At 37.4% G+C, this 22,741-nt stretch overlaps 1 protein-coding gene across 1 annotated transcript in view; it reads left to right on the top strand.

Moving 5' to 3' along the window:
- GABRA1 (gamma-aminobutyric acid type A receptor subunit alpha1) overlaps nt 1–6,267 on the top strand; it is a 33,761-nt gene extending 27,494 nt beyond the window's left edge. The window contains exons 8-9 of the mRNA XM_009091345.4: nt 2,334–2,536; nt 5,870–6,267. Of these exons, the coding sequence (XP_009089593.2) occupies nt 2,334–2,536; nt 5,870–6,178 (512 nt within the window). The 3' untranslated portion in view covers nt 6,179–6,267. The remainder of the gene's footprint in view (nt 1–2,333; nt 2,537–5,869) is intronic.
- The last annotated feature ends 16,474 nt before the right edge of the window (nt 6,268–22,741 follow it).

Genomic DNA, 22,741 nt, shown 5'->3' with positions numbered 1-22,741 from the left:
AGACCTGAAAATACCTCAGGCCGTCCATTACCATTTGAATATTCCAAAACAATCACATTATGAATAAAACATCTCTGACAATGGCAATAACATTCATCATGGGATTATCAAAAAGGCTTTAATCAATGGGGATCTGTCATTTGGCATCTTCAGGCCCTCGGAAAATTCTTATTTTAAATTTTTTCCTTAATCCCTTCTACAGTCTACTGTTAGATCAGCAACAATTTATTGTGCTTACAGCAGTGAATACATGCACTCAAGGAATGCAGTGAGCAGGCAGCTAAAATATTCTCAAGGTTATCCAGCTGGTCCCTAGAATTTAACCACTGCTTGCAAATACTAAACTTAAAACTCTTATATCCTTTTATATTCTTTGGAGGTATTAACCCAAGTCAAGTACATATTAAAAAAAAAAAAAAAAGGCAATGAATTTTCATTTAGGGAAACTAGAAGCTGAGATTTCTGCCATGTGACCTAGCCCTTGGTGATATCCAGCTGGGACTGCTGAACACCTTTGGCAGGAGGTGGAAGCATCCCCAGCCAAGCTGGCTTTGACACTCCTTTTGCTGCCTCAGGGCACTGCAAGGACAAGATGCTTTGGGCCCTCTGGCTTTGCCAAAGAGAATTAACCCTTTTATGCTGAACATGGCAAAGCCAGAGAGTCACTGTTGAGAAATACAGCCTCTGAAGCTCTTGTAGAACAGGAGCTATTTTTATGGATCTTTTCCTGCACCATTCACAGCTGTGCTTTAGTTTCTCAATTTCTCTGGAAATCAATCACAACTTGCATAGCCTTAGACCTCATGAACCAAGCAGTGACTCTGTTGATAGACAGATGTGCATTTACAGAACAGTGGTTTAGACTATAGCATAAATAAAGTTGATTTACATAATATTGTTTAGATTAGCAACTAAAATTAATTCTGAATTTTTAACATCAGTTTTGCTGAGAACTACCCTGCTAGGGAGTTTTATAGTCAAATCCATAGAAATTTTAACTATTTTACCTCTTCTTGCACGTACTATTTAAAAAGAAATGTCTGATCATCAGTTTGAATTTCTGTACTTCACAGTCATTAGATGGAGAACAGAATTTCCTAGTCTCAATGGATAATATATAATACCATACAGTTCTCAAACTGCTGTCTTTCACAGGCTCTAGAACCCAAAAATGTCTCAGTTTTCATTTTAGAGTTCAGTTATTTAGTAAATACTCTTGGGTTTGCTCCATCATTATGTATCAGATAGCTTTTTCATTTCAAAATGGCAGTGAAACAAAGTTCCAGAACATCTTGCATGAATGCATTTACACACAGAAGCACAACAGTGATCTTTTAGCCCACTCAGTACCACAGATAATAAAAGTTATAAATCTCTCTTCTGCTACTATGTAAGAGAAACATAAGGTCACTAGCAATAAATCAAAGATCACATTTGTTTGCATCTCAAGAAAGAGAAATTGCTTCCTCATTAGGCGCTAATAATTCAAGCTCTTCACACTAGCACGTAAATATGTTGTTCATTAATTGACCTGTTTTAGAGCACTGCTCATTTCCACCAACACTCAGTGCAGCAAAGATGAACTTGCCAGACACGTTGGAGACATGACAGTGCAGTTGTCAAGGTAACTTGTGGACATGTGATTTGATGTAAATGCTTTGCGTGCGCTTGCAGATCCATTTTTCCAAGCAGCTGCAAGCAGAGTGAATTCAGTACAGTCCTGCTTGCTCTCTGGGGCCAGCTGAGAGGAAAGGTTCAGCAGTGAGAAGCTCTGATATCAGAAATGCAAATTACTTTGTCACTCTTACATCAAATCTTTGTTATGAATAAAGGGACAGAAATCTGTAAAACCGTCGATTCAAAAAAAATGAAATAACACATAAATCTTGGTGCCTTTGAAAATATCTGAAGTATAGTATTCCAAATAAGTTGAAACAAGTTTTTTTTAGTTTTATAAGCATCCCAGTACTGCTGCAAGAAAGAACTAAAGATGTTAACCTGTTACATCTGTAGTATAATTTGCAGTGCATGAATAAAGAACTGCAACGAAATCCCTCAAATACCAGGAAGAGTAAAGTAGCTCACAAATTACATTTCCATTCCACCTTTAAAAATAGTATTCTATTATAACAACATCAAATAATAAAAGCATGAAAAATGTTTTGAAAATCCTGCAACTTCCACAGAACTCAAAACCTGATATCCTCATTTAGAAAACTGAGCTCAGGTGTGGAAGTTGGTAAGAATCAGGGGTGTAGAAAAGGCTTCACCACCAACAGCAGCTGGGAAATGAAGCACAAATATAACCTGAAGACACAAACTCTGCTTTGCAGGAGTGACAACTGTGCTGACCATGACTACCCTGAGCATCAGTGCCAGGAACTCCCTGCCCAAGGTGGCCTATGCCACGGCCATGGACTGGTTCATCGCCGTCTGCTACGCCTTCGTCTTCTCGGCGCTCATCGAGTTCGCCACCGTCAACTACTTCACCAAGAGGGGCTACGCCTGGGACGGCAAGAGCGTCGTGCCAGAAAAGGTAACCCCTCCCCACAGCCCCCCCAGCAGGTCACACTCCCTCTGCCACACCTGGTCACTCTGTGGGAGGGGGTTTAGCACATTAAAAATTCCTATTATGCACAACAGTTATTGCTCCAAAAGAGTTTACTGCTGTGTCCACACACAGCATTTCTGTGCCATGATTACTTAGACATTTAATACCTAAATACTAATTCTGACTTAATGCTGTTAATGATGAAATGTTCTGCTGAGATTCTGACTCCGGGAATTGAGCAGAAAAAAAGATCAGCGTGTAATATTTTAAGGGAAGACAATTTTTTTTTTCCTGTTTGAACAAGAAAAAGTGTGGATGCCTCAGTGTAAATGTAAGAAAAAAATTTTGTGGCTGCAGTTTTTGATAGTTCCCAAGGTACAGTGCTCCCCAGCACAAAGTTCAGAAGGGCTGCTCTATCATCATGACCAAATAAATCATCACAGGAGTTCTTAGCTATGGGAAAAAAATGTGTTTATTGAGAAGGAGGAATTGAGAGCTGTGCTGGGAGTGTGCAATCCTGATCTGTATCTCCATAAATGCACCAGAGAAAATTCCCACTGATTCCTTTCAGTCTGGGATCAGACCTGGTCCGTAAACCACAGGTGCATCAAGAAATTGTTGAGTGCATTTAGGGGATGAAAGAGAAGTTTGCTGTTTGCTATCAATTACCATATCAGCTGCTTCGGTGAGCAAGCTCATTCAGTTGGGCTAACTTCCCCAGCTGGTAATCATGAACACTCACAGACTAGAGATCCAACAGAACAGGTATTTGGAGGAGCAGCTGTAACTCACTGGTATGCAAAGCTTTGTTTTTAATTCAGGAGTATATGCATATATAATATTTATGCATATTGGTTGTGTAAGTAAGTGAAAAAACCCTCCAAATTAAATTAGGGCGTTTATTCAATGGCAACTACTACGAAAGTATTGTAGAACAAATGAGGGAAGTATCAAAACAAACTTACAGTAATGAGCTGCACAATTGCTGCTGAATGTTGAGTTTTCAATTATTGATGATACTTTCACTGAAAATAATATTTTTTATTATTTTTGTGTTTTCATGGCACTTGTTATAAAAATGAACTGCACTGATGTAACTGTATTCTTAAATATTAAATATTGCCTTGCTAATTTATCCTCCCTCGTAATGTAGTTACTATAATGAGCTGGTTCATTTGTTACCAAGAAAATTACATTCTAAAAAAAAAAAAAAAAGCCCTACACAATACCCACCACAACAAACCTAGTTTAAAACACTGGAAGATTTATGGCTTTGGGCTTGTTAGCCCAAAAAGGGCTTTGTGTGTCATTTGCTGGTGCCTGTGAATTTTCTGCAGTGAGGAAAAGTGAGCAAGGCAAGCTCACCATGATCAGAGCATCACAGCTTAATCAAATTTAGAGCCCTAATTAGCTGTCATACTGCTTGTTCATGAAGTTGAATTGGACATGAAATATTGAGACCCAGGCTGGTGTCAGGGTTTTCTGTGGATCAGATTTCTAGTGACATTTAAATCTATTGAAAGGTTTTGCTCTGAGACTTCAGTGCAGCTGCTCTTTTTCTGCTGGATTTATTGCTGCTCACCACAATATCTGAATGAGCAGCAAACTGGACTGCTTTTACACTCAGCAACCATGCTAGCAGCCTCCCTGCCTGGGAGGGGAAAAAATGGACAGCCACAAACAAACAACCCAACAAACCCCAAAACAAACAAAAAAGCCAAACCAAAAACAAAACAACAAAAAACCCCAAAATAAACAACAAAACCAAACAAAATAAAACCTGACACGCCTTTTTTTTTGTTGGAATATTTTTTTTTAACCTGCTTGTTCTGGAGATTTGAAGCTTTTACTTGGCCTGAAGCTAAGAACTTGATTGCCATGAATTAAAAAACATCTACATCACAGTCATTAGGTGAATCCCTTTCCTTACTAAGTTGCATAATTGTAACATTTGAGCCTCCATTTCCTTCCAGGACGGGGCTCCAAAGCTGTTCCTCCACAAGCCTTGCCCCACTTGCCCTCAGGCTTCTGCAGCTTCATTTCCTGTTCCCATGTGTGCAGCAGGAGTGTCTCCATTCCCTGAAACGTTCACCATTTTTAGGGGGTCAGAGTAGCCATTAGCCTGTCTGATCTGTCCTTAAAGGTACTGTGTCCACACAAAAGTTTTGCCTCCCTGCTTCTTGAAGACAGAGAATTGTGTTTGCTGTCTTGTGAAATGACATAACAGATCAAATTCCACTGATATTTTCTCTTCAACCTTATCTTTCCCCCATCCCAAGAGGATAAAATGGATAACATTTGCCTTTTCTTTTTGTGGCAAATACTGCCTGAAGATTTTGCTAAGCCGCTGGAATTGGTTTTTGCTATTAGTTTTGTTGTTGGGTTTTTTTCCTCATAACTGGAGGAATCCTTACACCTTCTTAATGACCCCACTACATTTCCCTTGGGCAGTGGCTGAGGAATGGGTTTGCTCTGCCAGAAACTGGACAGTTGAATTCTAACTGGTATACCCAAACATCAAATTTTAATTTTGTTCCTACAACTAGATCCCAAAAATAGAATATTAGAAAATATAAGGACCTAGGAATAAAATAAGTTCAAATAAGCTCAGTAAGTCTTCCTCCCCAAAAAGATATTCAATATATTCTTGGTTTAGCAATATAAGTAGGTGGATGAAAAAGTCATACAGGCATTAAAGTTTTTGCATATGGAATGCCACTTCAGCCATTATGATCCAATTTTAAGATTCAGAGAGGAACATTAAGTTCCTAATCCATAATTCATGAGTCTCTGGTGTAAACCATTAGTGAGCAGAATACTGAGCTTTGCATCTTATTGAGTAAACCACTCCTTTTGTGCATGGTTACATGATAATTTCGTGTGTATTTTTGTGTATAAATTACGTTAAAACTCTTCATATCACAATATATGCCTTAATGTTGGAAGGCTACATTAAGAATTTGGCACCTTGTAAGTTTTTATCCTGAGCAAGGGAAACAGTTTGTGAGAATATTGAGCTGTGAGTGCTTTGTCACTGCTATTATCATAAAAGGTGATTTTGCCAGGGAGCCCAGTATCAGATCTCATTTTTATCCATCACCTAATTTGATTAACCTAATACAAGTAATACAAATGGACAATTTTGTATTTATTGTCACCTAAATATTTTGCCTTAGTTATATACCCAGAACTAACTTCTCTCTTAGAGCTCATTAACTTTGTGATCTGAAATAGATTAATTGCAAATGTTACAGTGCTTTTTCATAATTTCATCTGTTGAGAAAGCATTGAGAATGAAATATTTTCTTCTTTCTTCAGCCAAAGAAAGTGAAGGATCCTCTCATCAAGAAAAACAACACATACACAGCTGCAGCTACGAGCTACACCCCTAACATTGCAAGGGACCCTGGGCTGGCAACCATTGCTAAAAGTGCAACAATTGAGCCCAAAGAAGTGAAGCCAGAAACAAAACCTGCAGAGCCCAAGAAAACTTTTAACAGCGTCAGTAAAATTGATCGGCTATCGAGAATAGCCTTCCCTCTGCTTTTTGGGATCTTTAATTTAGTGTACTGGGCCACCTATTTAAACAGGGAGCCCCAGCTAAAGGTTCAAACTCCACATCAATAACCTCATTTCTCGGTATAGTTCTGTTTTGTCTTTGGCTCTGGGAATTGCTTCCCCTTTTCACATACAGTAATTCCCATTTGCTTCATTGCCTCTGTCTTAAAGAAAATAAAGGTTTCTTTAGTTAGCAAAAGGTAAAATATAACTGTATATTAAAAAAAAAAACTGTGTGAGGGAGAGAATGTTATAAACTATATACTTTGGAAAAATGATTTTTGGAAATGGAAAAGAGTTATAGAGTAACGGGAGGGTGGAAAAAAAAAAGAAACCATTTGTAGCAAGCTTAGTACTGAATATCCCCAAAAGATAGTGTATAGGTACATGAAAAAGATATTTTTATTCAGAAGATTGTAGGGATGGGGGAAATATTCTTTATGACATTCCTGATGCACATCTTAGACTGTGTCATTTATTCAGCCACTGTTTATAATCTTTTCAAGGATGTAAAGCTTTCCATTTGCTGAATCCCTTAAGATATTTTATTTTCCTAATCCCTTTTCTCTATGTTCCAAACTACCTGACTTGCAATATTAAATAGTCTTTAATGAGAAAGGAAATCTACTCACTCTAGGTACAGTTTGTCACTGTATAGCACATAAGATCTAATGGTAACAAATGCTTTAATCTGCTCTCTTACCGCAAGCTTGTTCCAAGCATTAAGTTGTCACTAGACTAGATTTAAAACCAGCTGCACAACCAAGTGCAGATCCCAAATTTCTACTATCACCTGTGTAATCCAAACAATTCCTGGATGCTTTAAAGATAGCTTTTACTCATCACTATGTTTTAGAGAGTTAAAACAAAAAAAACAAACAACAAAATTTTTGCAAGCTCTAGATATGTTGAATGTATTCTTTTATAAAATGATACATTAAAAGAAGCTTTAGACTGAGATTTATGAATAGCAGAAAGATAAAATATAGTATTTAAATAATATCTGTAAATATGCAGCATGAGATTGTACATTTTTTTACTTTTTTAAAGTTGTGTTCTTAAAACATTGTGTAGGATTCACCTCTTAGCTCTTAATATGTTGTTAAATGCTCAATAAAACATATTTAGAGCCTGAATTAAAGGAAAAGAAAAAAATCAGTGGTACTGGAAAGCTTACAAAAATCAATAAGCAGAAAGTGCTTGGAATTTATTCCATTTGTAAAGTGGTGAAGTGTACAGCAGCTTGCAATTTGACAATGTCATCCAACGTATACTATTAGATTAATGACTGGTCTGCTCAGGTCATGCATAAACACTAAAGTATGGGATTATATTTGGTAGATAAAATGGTGAAATATTTGTTAAGACAGAAGTTCATCTGTATATTACTGCTATATTTGCTGAAACATAACTGTTACAATAAGCGATGTAATATATGTAGCATTAAATACAAAGAAGTCATACATAAAAGAATGTACAGGAAAATAGATTTTATTGAGTAAACTTACTACATTTCATTTTTACTGTAGCAATATATTTGTAGGAACAATATGTAAGGGCTTTAAATACAAGATGTCCATTTTGCAGGTATTGTGCTCCCTTTAAAAAAATTCTAGTCAGTATCATTACTGCTAACTCTTAGAAATAAACTTTCAGATAAAGTTTTTTCAAAGAGACTGGAAGAATGGTGGATATTTGCAAGAATTAATTAAAAAATGTAATTTATGCTGTTGAATGGATTTTGAAACAGTGCTACATGAGCCTCTAGATAAACAGCTACTGAGAGTCAAGTTTAACAGGCAGTGATTTCTAAACTCTTAATAAATCAAGAAGTTGACATTCTCAATCTACAAAAGGAAATATTTAATGTTTTATTTAGAGATTTTTTTTTTTTAAATAATTCTTCATTGTCTAACATTTAGTCCTGTCTGACTTGCTAAGTTATCTGATTGGATCTTATTTAAAAGGGGATGTTTCATCTCTGGTATCATGTGTAGATATATGTATAGAAAAAAATAAACTATGGCTCTTTACCTTCTGTGTACTTGTTTATCTTGTTATTTTTGGCGTTAAACTAGTGTGTTCATTTAGGGCATTTTATCTTTCTAGCAATTCATAGCTACCTTTTGGTCTGCATTTTGCACATTAGATGTGAATATTACTTACCTAGTCTGCTTTTTGCTATGCAATGATTGCATTATATCACCTCTTAGTTAGTCTATGCCAATAGTATTATACTGTATAAACTTGACTGCACAGTTTATCAAAGACAAGGTATTCTCTATGTAGCTTTTTTACAATGCTTTGCTAAACCATGTAATAATAGTAAGTCTTCCTTGAAAATAATGATACACTCTTATAGAGGACAGTTTCTGTTTACTCCTGAGATAATTTAAAAAAGATGACATTGAATGTTTATTGCACCTCAGTGCAGTGATGTGGCAATAAAACCTAAATCTAATAGAGGTTGTTTATGGCAGAAGCATGTATTGCTTTACAGAGTTTAGCAAAAGCTCTTTATTTTATGTCAGACTGTAATTCTATTATAATAATAAAGCTAAAAATGTTCAATAATGCAAGTGAATGTTTTACTTTGGTTTTCTTTAGTTACTGCCTTTTATGACACATTGCCTGATTAGCTGCTATTCATTCAAAGCCTTCGTTTCCTTGGATTTGGTGATGAATGCAGTTTTAATAGATGTCATTTTCTGTCCAGTGTTTTCCAGGGACAAATATAACAGGAATGTTTCCCAAATCTGATTTGACATTCAGAAAAGATAGCTCACTCTGTACCATGTATATCCAGTAAGGCAATTAATTGCATCAGATGAACAATTGCTAAGGTTTTGTAGCACAACATTGACTCATACAAGGTAGGAACAAAATAAAATGCATTTTCTCCCAGATCAAATGGCAGATAAACCAGAGATTGAGAGTAAAAGTATGACTATTTAAGCTAGATATTTACTGGTTAAATAAAAACACAGATCTAAGGAAGACTGTTAGAAAAGAACCTCAGGCTGTATAAAACAATATTTCACTTATTTTAGTTGTAGGAATAACTTTAAAACAAGCATAGGAATGAATACCTTGGAAGTTTGAGTTTTCAACTCCTCTTTCTTTTCCAAATAGAAAAAAGGAGAGGAAAAGTCATTCCAGTGCATTCAGCCCCCAAACTCTCTTGGAAATGATCCTGGAAAGCAAGGCTTGTGGTCTTCCTGTACAGACACACAGCTTTAGAGGATCCCAAAGGCTGATAAAAGTGTGTATTTCACATAACAATATCCCTAGTGTTCTCAAGCATGAGTCCTAGAGAAGGCTTCTTCAAAATGGAAGGAAAGCCTGGAAGGACTCAGGTTCTATTAATTTATTATGCTTTCCTCTGTTTTGAATGAGGATAATGCAGCCTGAATCCCTGCTCCTTGCCTCCTACAACTGACTCCACGGAGATGAATCCCTATGAAAACCCACACGGGCTTTTCTGGAAGAGGATGGTAAAGAAAGCGTTTGAACACCCACCTCCTATGTTCACATGCCAGATGCAGAGCATACATGGGGATTCTCACATCTTGGTCACTGCTCAGACATTTTTAGGCAGAATTTTACTCCAGTAAAAATGAGTCAAAATATAGAGGCAACAAGATTTCACTCAGAGGAAAAAAAAAAAAAAACCAAACCACTATTCAGTTTCACAGTGTGGAAGAACAGCCTCATCAGGTGGCAGATTCACAGCCACCAGTCAGCCCAGCATGGCACCCTGACTTGGGAGTTCTGTGATGGTTCTGATCTTACCTCAACAGAGGCTCCTTCATTTTTCCTTGAACCATCCCTAGAAGCTACTGCAGGAATTTTCTAGTGATTTTTTACACCCCCAATGGCTTTTCTAATTAAATTCTTTTTCTTGGACTCTAAGACCTGAAAAACCTGATTTTCTTTCCATCTCCTATTTTTCATCAATATGATAAATAATAACAGCTTATGAAACACTCTAATGTCTGGAAAATGGGGCACACATGCTTCAAGGAGCAAGTAACAAGCTAACTTCTTTCAGCCTGTGCTTTGTATCTGAATGACTGTCCAAATAAATTAGTGTGACTGGGCAAAGTCAAACTCTTTCTTATGGGCTGTAGAAATATCAGTCATACTTTAAAATATAAAAATGCCAGATCTCCTCTGACTTTCTATAGCAGATCCACGGAAGAAACATTCCTAGTGCTATGCATAAACATGACATAGCTTAAATAAAAATGTGTTTACAGTCCTAGCACATGAATTTTGCAAGTGAAGTGTATTATCAGCTTGTCAAGCTGTTGCTGTCATGTTCCATCTGATTACAAACTACATCAAATACAACAAGAGAGGTAAAAGTCTTGAAAGGACAAGTTTCTGTAGGCTCATTCTTTCTGGCCATAGCCCCATCCAAACTGGCAGGATGACTTCAGAGATGCTGATAAATTTATTTGATTAAAGTGCTTTAAGGCGTTTGAAGATGCTCTGAGTGGGTTTTGCACTTGCAGCACAGCTGTTATGGGCACCTCACCCAAAGACTAGAGATACTTCCCCTCAAAAACCTGCAGACCAGCCAGCACAGGGCACAGCTTCTCTCAATGTGCTGTCAAGGGAGCAAAGATGTGTTTGCTGAGCTCCTTCTTCAGCCAGGGACATTTGAATGTAAACAGATACAACCAATTCCTTTTCCAGTGTCCTTATAATGCAATATTTGATCAGCCTCAAGTGGTACAAGCCCAAGGATCTAAACCAGCCCCAAGCTGTTCCATTGGTTCAGCAGTGATTTGCTGCTGGCTCCCCAGCACACCACCTTTGCTACACTCTTGATTTTACATGGATCATCTGATTAGCACCAGATCCCTGCCATGCCTCAAAGGAAAAAATAATTCAGCTGCCATGGAATTAATGGAAGTTGATTCAAGACCTCTCATACTTGGAGATGCTGTTCCATTACTGCCCATAGCAGCAGAATCACACTTCAAGGAGGGGGTTGGTGAGCTTCTAGGATGGCTCTCCATTGTAGTGATATTTATAATGTAACAAATTTACTGCAAGGATATGAAAAGTTGCAGAACAAAAAATTAAAGGGAAGAAAATCTTTTATGGTTATCTAAAACCAAATATTAAACATCGTGAAAATACAATAGAAAGATCTTTCTCTTTAATTAAATTATCTTTTTATGAAATACTTTATAGAAACAGTGAAATGGATTTCAGCCAAGAATCTTCCATATGAATACACCTTTTGTATCAGAGAAAAAGACAATGGAGGTCACAGTAAAAGCCACTACCAATTATTAGGATCTGCTGTAGGAACATAAATTTAAGAAAGAAAACTACGATTTATCAATTAAACATAATCAAATGAGAGTTAATCTCTTTTTCTTGATGAAATTGTTAATTTTAATAGTTCAGGAGGCGTTTCAGAGAGGGTTTTGCTTTGGTTTTTTGTTTTTTTTTTTGTACAAAACCCCACAAACCTCCTCTTCTGGTTTAATCTTTGTTCTGCCTGAGGAGCTGGGGCAGGCATGAAAAGGTGAAGGACACCATTCCTCAAGGTAGTGATGTATTTCACAGGAAACAGAAATCTTACAACAAACATTACCTCTAACATGACCATGTAAAGTATTTTTGAAGCTACACATAATGCTCAGCTACACCTCCTGGACAAGAGAAAATAATTCACAGATAATGTAAAAACGTGGTCTTGGCAGGGTTTGGTTCCATTGATGGAAATCCATCCCTACCTTGCCTCACCAACCCTGATTTGTAGGAACTCTGCTAATTTAGACCAAGTAAAATCTGACTTTGGGCAATTTGGCCTTCACCAGCTTGTTCCTGACCAACCTCTCCTCTTCTCTGAGGAAGGCAAAGAAAACTTTGATCAAGTAACTGCAGCAATGTTTCATTTCCACAGTTAAAGGACAGTGTGAGTAAAAAATGTACTGATGCAATGGTTAGTGGCTGCAAATTCAGAATGTTCTCACCTGCAAGAACTTCTTTTACATCCACATCATCTATCCCTCAACAGACAGCCAGATTTGCAGAAAAGGTGAGTATTTCCCAGCTCAGAGGATGATGGAAGCCATGACTTCACTAGCAGCTTTCTCAAAGTTGGAGCTGTGTATTGGAGCTGTGTTCTGATCACTGAATATCAATGCTTATGTTAATCTCTGATTCTAACAGGGTTTCTTTTCCAACAAAGTTTGCAGGGCCAAAAGATCTGCATCCATTTACCAGTTTTTGAACAGACAGATTTTTGGCTTGCAACTCCCAAGCAGTATAGAGAAGAGTAATTTTAAGACTACTGAGAGAGAAGAGAAAGGTCATTATGGACAATACCAAGAACTGGGAAAGTCCTTATCATAGCTTTAGTTAATAACTAACCATCCATCATGCAGTCCCCTGGTCTGCTCCTAGCAAATGAGTTATTAAAACAACAAAAATGCTTTCAAGTGGATATGAGCAGAATTAAACAGGTGCCTGATGCTTTTGAAAACCTCATTATTTCTATCCATGTACAGAATGACTTTTAAAAGTATACTGGTGAGGCTAAGAAGCAATTATAACACAAAAAACATCATCAGATCATGCAGCAAGTTCTACTAACAAAATTTTCTGAGTCTGAATTCTACCAGAGCATGCAGCTAAGAATCTTCCTCTTGCAGCTACATGGACACTGCCATAAACACTTAGGTGGCAAGCCTTGGAAACTTGGGTTTCATGACTTTGAAATTCACATTACTGCAAAATATTTTCTTAATTATATAACAGAGCTTGAAATTTATGTTGAGGGTTTTCATAGATCTGCATGGAACCACTGATCAGACAAATCTAAGACCCAAGTTACTTGTTATGTTCCTATATCAGGCCTTAGCAGTGGCAGTAGGAATACCAATCAGAGAGCCAAGTCAATTCTGTGAGATACTTTTACCAGATTATTCTAAACTGTCAGAATTAAGTTTCCAATAAAACTTTTATTTTTCCTGAATACCATCCTTGGTTGACTGAAAAAGTACAAGATAGAAAAGGCAAGAAAATTAATTTTGTTACAGCCTTAGGTTCCAAAGGGATAAGTAAGCTTCAAGAAAAATAACCTAGTGAAAAGGAGTTTTATCTGGCTACTGCAAGAAATAAATAGAAAGAAGTTTATAAATAAACATGATTCATTTATTTATAAATGTCTAGAGATAAGAAATAATAATAATTCTCTGATGTAACAAAGGCTGACGTATTTATTACTAAACATAATGTACTTAACAACAAGAGCTGTAAGACAACAGCCTGTTTTACTACTGCCTCTTAATGGGAATTACATGAATAATGAGTCTCATGAGGCACTTGCCAGTGATAAAGGTAAATATTGGCTCTAAAAAATGTCAGACAAGCTATTATATCTCTGTATTGCAAGCAAGCTACACAGATTATTAGCTATTATTTTGTTTTATTATATCTAGCATTTAATAGCTGGGAATGTATATTTAAAAGATAAAACAGCTGATAGTATCTGGAAGTACAGTTAGTGGAAAGCAAATAATAATCGATTTCTTTTCACACCATAACTGTGGCTGGATGGTGGGCAGGAATAAAGGAAAACAAGCTTACATCAAGGTCAGTGCAGTGAAGGATCTTGAAGAGAAAGCAGCACAGCAGAAATAGAATTGCAACAAATCACATGACAATCTCAGATGGAAAATAGATCTTGTTTCTACTACTATGAGGTTCTGTATAGGAAGAGAGAAGAACTTGCCTGAGATCTGAGCTCTGGTACTTGAGCCATTACAGAGTGCCCTTTGCATGGCTGGAATGGACACCCTGTTCTATCAGTGCACACAGAGGGAACAACACACAAACCTGGCCTGTACCACACCAGAGGGAATTACTGAAAGGAAGCAAGGTGTAAAATCAGACTTGAAGCAGCTCAACACAGGCTGAAGGAGGCTGGCAAGCAGCAAGTGTGCATCTGTGTGAGGGGAGGAGGAGATGAGGTCAGAGCTGCTGACCCATGACTCCTGGGTAGTGCCTGTGTGCCCAAGCCACCTGGACTGGTTCCCTGGCCACTGCTCTGCCTGGCAGCCCCTGACCCAAAGAGGCTCCCTGCAGGAGTGACCTGGCACAGCAGGATTGTGCCTGCCACAGATTTCTGGGGAAAAGGCTCAGCCTTGCTGTGGGGCTGTCTCTGAGGTGCTCCACTGAGCAATAACGTTGAAAGGGACAGAAAGTTATCCTTGGGCACTCCTTGCTCCAAAAAGAGACAAATGGTTCTCACAGGAAACACCATTCCTTATCTCTGAATAATTCTTATTTAAATGTATTAATTGTATTAATTTGATTATTTCTACAATTAAACCCAAGTGTTTCAGAAAGTCCAGGAAACCATTAACATTGGATGTATGCCAACAGTTTTCTTTCCAAGAAACTCAGACTTCTCCAGGCAAAAAGCCAGGCAGACCAGACCATGACCTGTTAGCTGCAATAATTGGTAACTCAGGATGTCTGAGATTTAGGAAACTACTCATGTAAGTACTCATGTACTTTCAGTCCACTTCTGCACAGTCAAGAGAAAAATCTTCACCATGGTCACAATTCCATATTTTCAGGGCTATAACCCAAAAGTTTAGCTATGGTTTAACTGTCCAAGGACTCAAATTACCAAGTGTTTTTCAGTAATGTGAAATGGTAATAATCATGCTGAGCTGCTTATAGATGCTCATGTTTCCCTCTTTAAACAAATGATGTTGAAGAGGGAGAATTGTTTGCAATTCACCAGATTTAAACAAATCATGCAAGGATCTACTCACTTTGCTCTCCCAAGCTTCTACAATGACCTTTATATTCTGCTGAGAAAAAATGTCAGGTATCAGCTGGTATTACTGCTGTTAGCTCTAACAGCAGCCAGGATCTGTGGTGTGCAACTGGGACTTCTCAGCAGTCAATGCTGTACACAGAGCTTGAGGCAGGTAATTGGAAAAAGGCAAGGGGAGCTGAAAACCTCACCACAGTAATGGTAATGTTCATGTGCATTACAAGTCTCAGCCCTGGAATGTGCTATTAACACCCAAAATTCTAGCCCATACTAGGCAATAGCATACAGTGTGGCTAAATCAGCTTTAAAAGAGAATTCTAAAATAAACAGAAATACATTTTGTGGAGAAGTTTTTTACCCCAGCCTGTTTCTAGTGAAAAATCAAAGACAAAGATTTTTGAGATAGATGGTTCTCACACAGTTTATGGAATTTTTAGCTGAAGCCTAAAATGTCTTGACAACACCTTTGGGTTTTGTGGTTGCAGGGTAGACATGTTCCCTTCCTTGCAGTGAATTTCCTCCTAAAGAAGAAAGTTTCCTAAGTTGGAATGGTCTCTCTGTGGTGAGTGATTCCCAGATGTAATATATTTCAAAACAACAGTCCTAACTCACTCTCCCCATCAGTTCTACCCTACAGTTGTCATTTCTGATGTTCCAGAAATCACCAGCCTGACTTACATTTCCTTTGCCACTCGTGTCACTGCTGGCCAGGGCAGAGCAACAGAGGTCAAGGGGCAGAGCTGTAAAAATATGCCAAGATGAGGAAAATCAATTCTGGAGCCCGAAAGGCAAAACTACTGATGCAGAAGATTATTAAATGCAACCAGTTGCCTTATGGCTCTTGAATCTTCCAAGGAGGACACTGTGAGGCTGCTGTTCAATAAATATGAAACAGTCTAGGGCAAGTTAGAAAAAGAAAAAAAAAAAAAGATTTTTCTTTTTTCATTGCTCCTAATTACTGTTTGCTTGGGGGGGAGGGAGGGGAGGATGGCAGAGTGCTTATCTCTGTGAAATACTTCAAAAGTATTTCTATGGTTAACATAACAGAAAGAGTGCAAAACCTGCTGACCCTTAGAGAAATTTGCATCAGCTCTGGGACTCTGACAAGGGCACAAAGTCATTGAGGAAAAATAACTATGTCTTAAATATGTGTATTTAGAGCTTAAATTGTGGTATGATGAGGATGAACTCTCCAACCTAATGAAACAGTTCTAAACCTCTAATCATATTATTAAAATGCTATTAGTTTTTTTTAATTTATACACATAAATAGGAATTTTCTCCTCAATTTCAAGTGATTCTTCTATCTGTCATAGCATTAGTGTTAAATTGCACTTCAACTTTGATGTCTAGACACCTGCAACACAAGAAAATTCATGCACAGAATGCCACACCGCATAATTTCCTGAGGAGGATGAACAAACCACAGCTCCTAAATTTTGTGGAAACCAATGGAAAGTTTGGGGTTTGACACTCCAAGCTTTCTTTTTTACTTCAAGCCATATGTAAAACATAACAATGACTTTAAATGAGCCAGAGCAAGCTACTCATGAGTGATGTCCATCTCAGTAACCCCAAAATTCTGATCTGATTTCCCATGGAGAGCTATTCCAATGTGTGAATGGCATTGATACACCTAACCTGGAGGTCTGATTCTAAGTGCCTGTTTCAGTAGGTAGAGAGAGCCAGAACTCTTCACTCATTTGCCACCTTTTTCTCCTCCTTTCTCTACAAATTCCCATTGTGTGGGCATAATTTGCTTTGCAGTCTTGAAGTTTTCTACAGAGCTGTTTCTCAAGCTGTGTGTACCCAGCCAGAGTTCTCATGACCCAGGAAAGTTAGGGTGATAAGTCAGCACATGATATATCTTAACCACTGAAATGTGGGTGCCTAAACCAGTCTGAAGTCTTGGCCCATGGAGGCTGAACTATATTGAATTTCACTCTTGAGAGATCTTGGTAAAATAATAAATCATGGAAATTCTGTTCTCAGTGGTATTAATAGAACATTTGAGCTAGAAGTTCCTTGCAGATTCCCTCAATTTTGCTAAACCTTCAATTGCTTGCTTTTGTTTCACTCTTGCTTTTGCCAAGAGTTGTTAGAGCAAAATATAGGGAAGAGACTCAGGAAAAAAGTGAGATGACAGATTGTTTCATGCCACAAGGGACTGTGGGATTAAGAAACACAACAAGCTCGTGGAAAGATTTTGTGGCTGCAGGCAACCTGTGTCAGAATTAGAGAGCAGCAGTCCTGGGACAGCAGTGCCCCAGAGCTGTGACTTGTAACAACTGGATATGGCCTAAATACCAAAACAAATCCCCATTTAGTCATCTCCAATCTAGTCAAAGGAGACAGCAAGACATAGAAAGGAATAACTAAGTAGTTGCTGCATTCCAGTCCATTCTGAGACTCTTATCCTGAACTAACACAGACTTTGTAGGTGATGAAAAATTAACTTCTGGAGCAAAAGTGTATTGCTGCTCTCTGTAAGATGCTGAATCACCAAACTGGATCTTTTTCCATGAGTACAACCCCCCCCCCTTTTTGTTTTTATTTTTTGATATAATTTTCCTCCATATGACAAATGTATTTGGACTGAAAAAATGGAGAAGTGAGTTTGACCCTAGTGAGTGTTAAACAAATACTGGAATTTACTTGGATTAGATGATACTTGATGAGCAGGTAAAACATCAACCTTTGTGTAGTCCAATCTTAATGAATCAGGAACAAACCATTTGGCAAACCTGAATTAGGAAGACCAATGTGCAGTTGCTGAAGTCTAAACTGTGTTTAGACTACAATCTGTGCAAGACTGAGCTATCAGTATAAAAAATAGCCTGGTAAATACTCAAACATAAAATTTTACTGCCTGTGCTCCATAAGGTTTTTTTCTTTAAAAGATACATATATACTTTCTTTTGAGCAGTATATTTTTGCTCTAAAAAAGATTTTGATGAAATGATGTTGGTATTTTATTTCTAAGTTAATAGGCAATATAAGATGCTATGAAAAAAATGTGGGTTTATATATGATCACTAAAATGCAAGGTTGATAATGTAGCAATTCTATTATTGTGTTATCAAATGATTCACATGAAATAGTAGCTGGCAGACCAATAAAATTCTGCTCAACTTTCATGAGTTAATAAAGCATACTATAAATGTTAGGTATATTCTGCTATATAAAACATTGTTCTATCTGCAGTCTGTGTTGTATTTTATACTGAATAGTATAAAAAAGCATTCTGTACGAAAGACAAGAAGAAAGAGGAAGAAAAAAGCAGCACAGGTGATGGATTTCAGAGATTCAGCTGGGAAGCATTAAGAAGTAAAAAAGCCCTATGTGCAGTACAAGGAAGACTGAAAGAAGCTAGAGCAGAAAGATATAAGAAGGAATGAGCTTCCATCCACCAGTAACCAGAGGTTTGAGAATATAAATGTACATCCCAGAATGTTAGTTGGATTTGTGTTTCTACATTTTTTATTCATGTTAAGAAAGCAAGACCTAAGTAGTGATTTGACTTAGGACCCTCTCCAGCCAAATCACAAAATTTTGCTAGTGTAGCAATTGAGCCAATATAAATGTAATTAAAATGGAATTTAATTCCTTATTAACTAGGAGAAAATACATCCCCAAAAGAAAAAAGAACAAGAAAAATATTCTTGCACCCTAATCAATATAATTCCCATGATCATTTCCTACCTGACCAAAATATCCAATGAGAAATTTCAGCCCTAATTAGAAGTATCAGTTTGGATCACCCAGCTCTAGACACACAATCAGAGCTGACAGTTAGGAGGATTTTATCTGTGAGCTTTTGGCACCTCAACATTAAACAGAGATTTGAGAAATTTGGTACAATTTGCAGGTTGCATGGGGCTGAGTCATGTGTGGAAAAAAGTGAGTGCCAGAATCAGGCTGGGATAAAAGAAAAAGGTTTTTAAGGAAGTAACATGTTCAATTATGCAGAAATAGAGGATTCCAGGGAGATCCAGTGGCCCTACTGACAGCATGGGTGGCAGTTTTTAAGCAAAACTCCATCATCATAATCTTATGAGGTGATTAAAGACAAAGACTCAATTAATAAGGATTGTTATAATGTGATTTGAAGTGGATTATAGTATCATTTTACTTCCTGGGCTTAGCAGATAGAAATAGCAGATGAATGCAGGATCCTATTAGCTAGCAATAAAATAAAAACATACAAACCCAAACTGGGAAAATAAAACAGAAAAACAAACTGTAAGTAAAACACATGTCAGTAAAATCACTGCCATGAGGTCTAGGCTCATGCTGCTGCAAACTAACCAGGGTAGGGATTTGAGAGCTGCTGCTGAAAATTTACAAATTTCAACCCAATACAGTGCAGTCATGAAGTGAGAAAATGCAAACTGAAATCAGAGCTCCAAAAAGACTGAAGTGGAAAATAAATAAAATGAATTAGTGCTGATATCTACTTTTTTTTTTTCATCTACAGTAATAAGAGATTAAAAAACACAGAAATCCTGTTCAATTCTGGATGAGAAAACAGACAAAAAATGAGAAATGTCTGAGCACCACAACTAATGTACATCATAAAACTAATATAGATCAGAAAGATTTCTTAAAATATAATAAATTAAAAATTAAAAACTGTCTCTGATAGAATAGGAGAGATTAAAATATGTGGTCTGAACAAGGAATCTGTGCAGTAGTTTGAACAACTACACATAAAATGACATGCTACCTGTTTCATTAAGAAGCAGTAATCAAGTTGACTAAACCCATGAATATTATGCAGCAAAGTCAAATTAATTGCCCTACTGGGATACCCTCTGTAAAGGTAGAATTATTATTTGTCAGAAAAGCCAAATTCCCAATCTGAGGTGAGGAAATTAATCTGCTTCATCAGCAAATCCTGCTGACATGTCCAGTGTAAGCTCTAGGGCTAGTTCTCCATCTCAGCACCCACAGCACAGGAGCAGAGCAGGCTGGGAGCCCTCCCTGAGTCATCTTGATTGATGACCAGCTCAAAGAGATATTTGTAAATGCTCATTTGGCCCCCCATGAGTTTCAGCCAGCACAACAGACAGCTCAGAGTCCCAGACAATGCTGGGGCTTCCTTGAAAAAGGCACTTTTATATAAATGAGAGCTCTCCAGGAAATGGCCATTAGCAAAGAGAAAGAAAGGTTGAGAAGGGAGCCAGACACAGATAAGAGCAGATTAATACCAGAAAGAGAAGCAGTTCTTCCAAGTTTTGCCCAGTGTCACTTCCATACCACGCTCCATCTCCATCAGGATATAAAAATTCTATCCTGGACTCTTCCCCCTCACCCCCCTGCTTCCTCCATCCCATCCCAATCACAGATTATTTCCATGTCCTTTCAGACACTGAAAGATGCTGAGACAACAGATTGGATCTCACTTTCCAGCTCTGCTGGAACCAAAGATTTGAGAGAGATGGCATATAGCCTCTTTATAAAATTAATCTCCATCCCCTACAGACCTCACCACTCAAATACAAAATCAGTCTCTTCTGAATCCCAGGATAATTTAAGTGCTATAGCCCTTGTTATAAATAGATTTAAGTGATCTTAGCTCACTTGTTCTGCCAGACAATCTTGCAATCACAAAAGGATTATCATAAATGACCTGGAAAATTCTGTTAACCCACAATGGCTCCAGAACAGTTACAGTGCAGGACACCTAAAGAAATTATTTCTGCCCTTAGCCATTACTCATAAAAGAAAAATCTGTACTTGGGAGCATTCTTATTCTTTATCTACTTTTCTTTCTCCAGATCTGACTTACCATACAGAAAAACATTCTGAAAACAACAGACAACCAAAAACTGAAACACATCTTTCCTTATTCTGGCTTCAAGATAAAAGAAGTCAAGGTTAGTTCTAAGGCATTTTCTTCAACATATAACTGAATCCAAGCTTCTTGCACAGATACACTCCAATTAGCCTGTGATTGACAGCTGTCAGGCTGGTTCATGATCAGGATTCTTAAAGTAGAGATTCAAAGAGACTAAAGAAAAAAGTCATAGAAAATTGAATTTTGTTAATAACCAGACTAGTGCTAGCTCATTGAGATTTTGTTGCTGCAAATGCTTCTTTATTCATTTCAAAGACAGGCATTTAAAGACATAGTCAGCTTTTCCATAGCAGAGACCTCTAGTGAGGTTTAGAGATGAATGCAGTCATCCAGGAATGAAAAATTAAATGAGTTCACCTGCACAGAATAACTCATTTCATGAATATCTGTGCAATAGTTGAAACTAATGAACAAACATATGCAAAGAAAACAAGTATTTCCAAATATGCAGTAAGCATACATGCAGTATGATTTTACAAACTATAAAAAGGGAACTTACTACTGGATTGAACATTTCTAAAATTCAGAATGTCTTCCTCTACCAGAGTTCTGATAATGTACTATTTTATTTAAACAAAGGGAAGTTAACAGGAATAGCCACCTGTTCCTCCTGAATGCCTGAGATTATTAATTCTCCCTGCCTTTATCATGCTTCACATCACAAGCACGGGCAATACTATGTTGGTCCAGGTACTATACACACATGGGCTAAAGAAATTAGTGTGGTCTTTCTGACTTGTAAAAGCAACTTGAAAGCTAGTTTTTCTCACCAACTCTTTGACACAAAAAGAGCATTCTTCTGTTTCAGGATCAGTGTAGCTGGAAATCACAAATCCATTTTGACACCTTCTCTCACTCCCTGCCTTCAGCAAGGGTCTCACTAGAACAGTCATGTTTAAATTGATACATTCTAGGAATTTTGTGCACTGAGTTTAACCACCTGTGAATAGTCCAGAGAACCAGCTTGGTACTCACAGGAAACAAAAGCAGCCACGAAATGACGATTAGAGATAAGATCACATCATTTTGGACTGAGAACAATGGCCCTAATTAGCACTTTCTTTGCTTAGAAATTACCTCTGTGTTTCCCCTCTACCATGTATTCTCATGTGGACCAGAAAGAGAAACCAAGAGACAGTCTGGGAATGGCCTTGTCTCACTGTGCTGATTTCATTGTGCTCCTAATTGTAGCATCAGTGGTCATAATTAAAACGTCACCAAGAAATTAAAAATGTTCCTTCTCTGCAACATAAATAAAGCTCTGATTATTCAGCCAGGAGAAGGATTTGTGACACAAAATACCCTTCTACACTAATTTAATGAGCTCATTTTCTGGGGAGGATTAACTGATAAGATGTTTAGATGGAACTTAATTATTCTTCGTGAGATAAAGTAGCAAATTAGGGTATATGGTGTGGATTAGTAAATAAGTAATTTATTTTTCTATAATTAAGACCCAAGTTCAAGCACCAAGCAAGATGGGTTGTGTTATCAAGGGACTGTATGCTACATTTTCCCAACATTCCTGAGTTTCAGCACATTAGTTTATTATCCAGAATTGAAGGGCATTAAAAAAAAAAGATACAGTGAAAAAACAAGAGGAAAAAAACTTACAAGCTTTCATGATAAATATTAACATGTGAAGCACATTTTGAATTCAGATTTCAGAAGTTTTTGAGCTACAGAGTCCAAGTACTTTCAAAATTACATAATGACAAATGGAGTGTTTTCTGTCTGTTCTATTGTTTATGTGAGGTTTTTATAGAGTGGTAAGTATGAATGAGCTATATCTGTACAATCACAGAAAGACTGTTAATACAGATTGTGTTGTTATTCAGACACTTAGTACTCCAATGGCATTTTACATGATCATTCAGTACTCCATCATGAGGACAGAAGCCATAGACAAAAACATGGAGATTTTTCCGTGGTTTTCTTGCTGTGTTTTTTGAGTCTG

Source organism: Serinus canaria, chromosome 13, assembly GCF_022539315.1.
Source record: "Serinus canaria isolate serCan28SL12 chromosome 13, serCan2020, whole genome shotgun sequence".
NCBI lineage: Eukaryota > Metazoa > Chordata > Aves > Passeriformes > Fringillidae > Serinus > Serinus canaria.
This window is presented reverse-complemented; position numbering and strand designations above follow the sequence as displayed.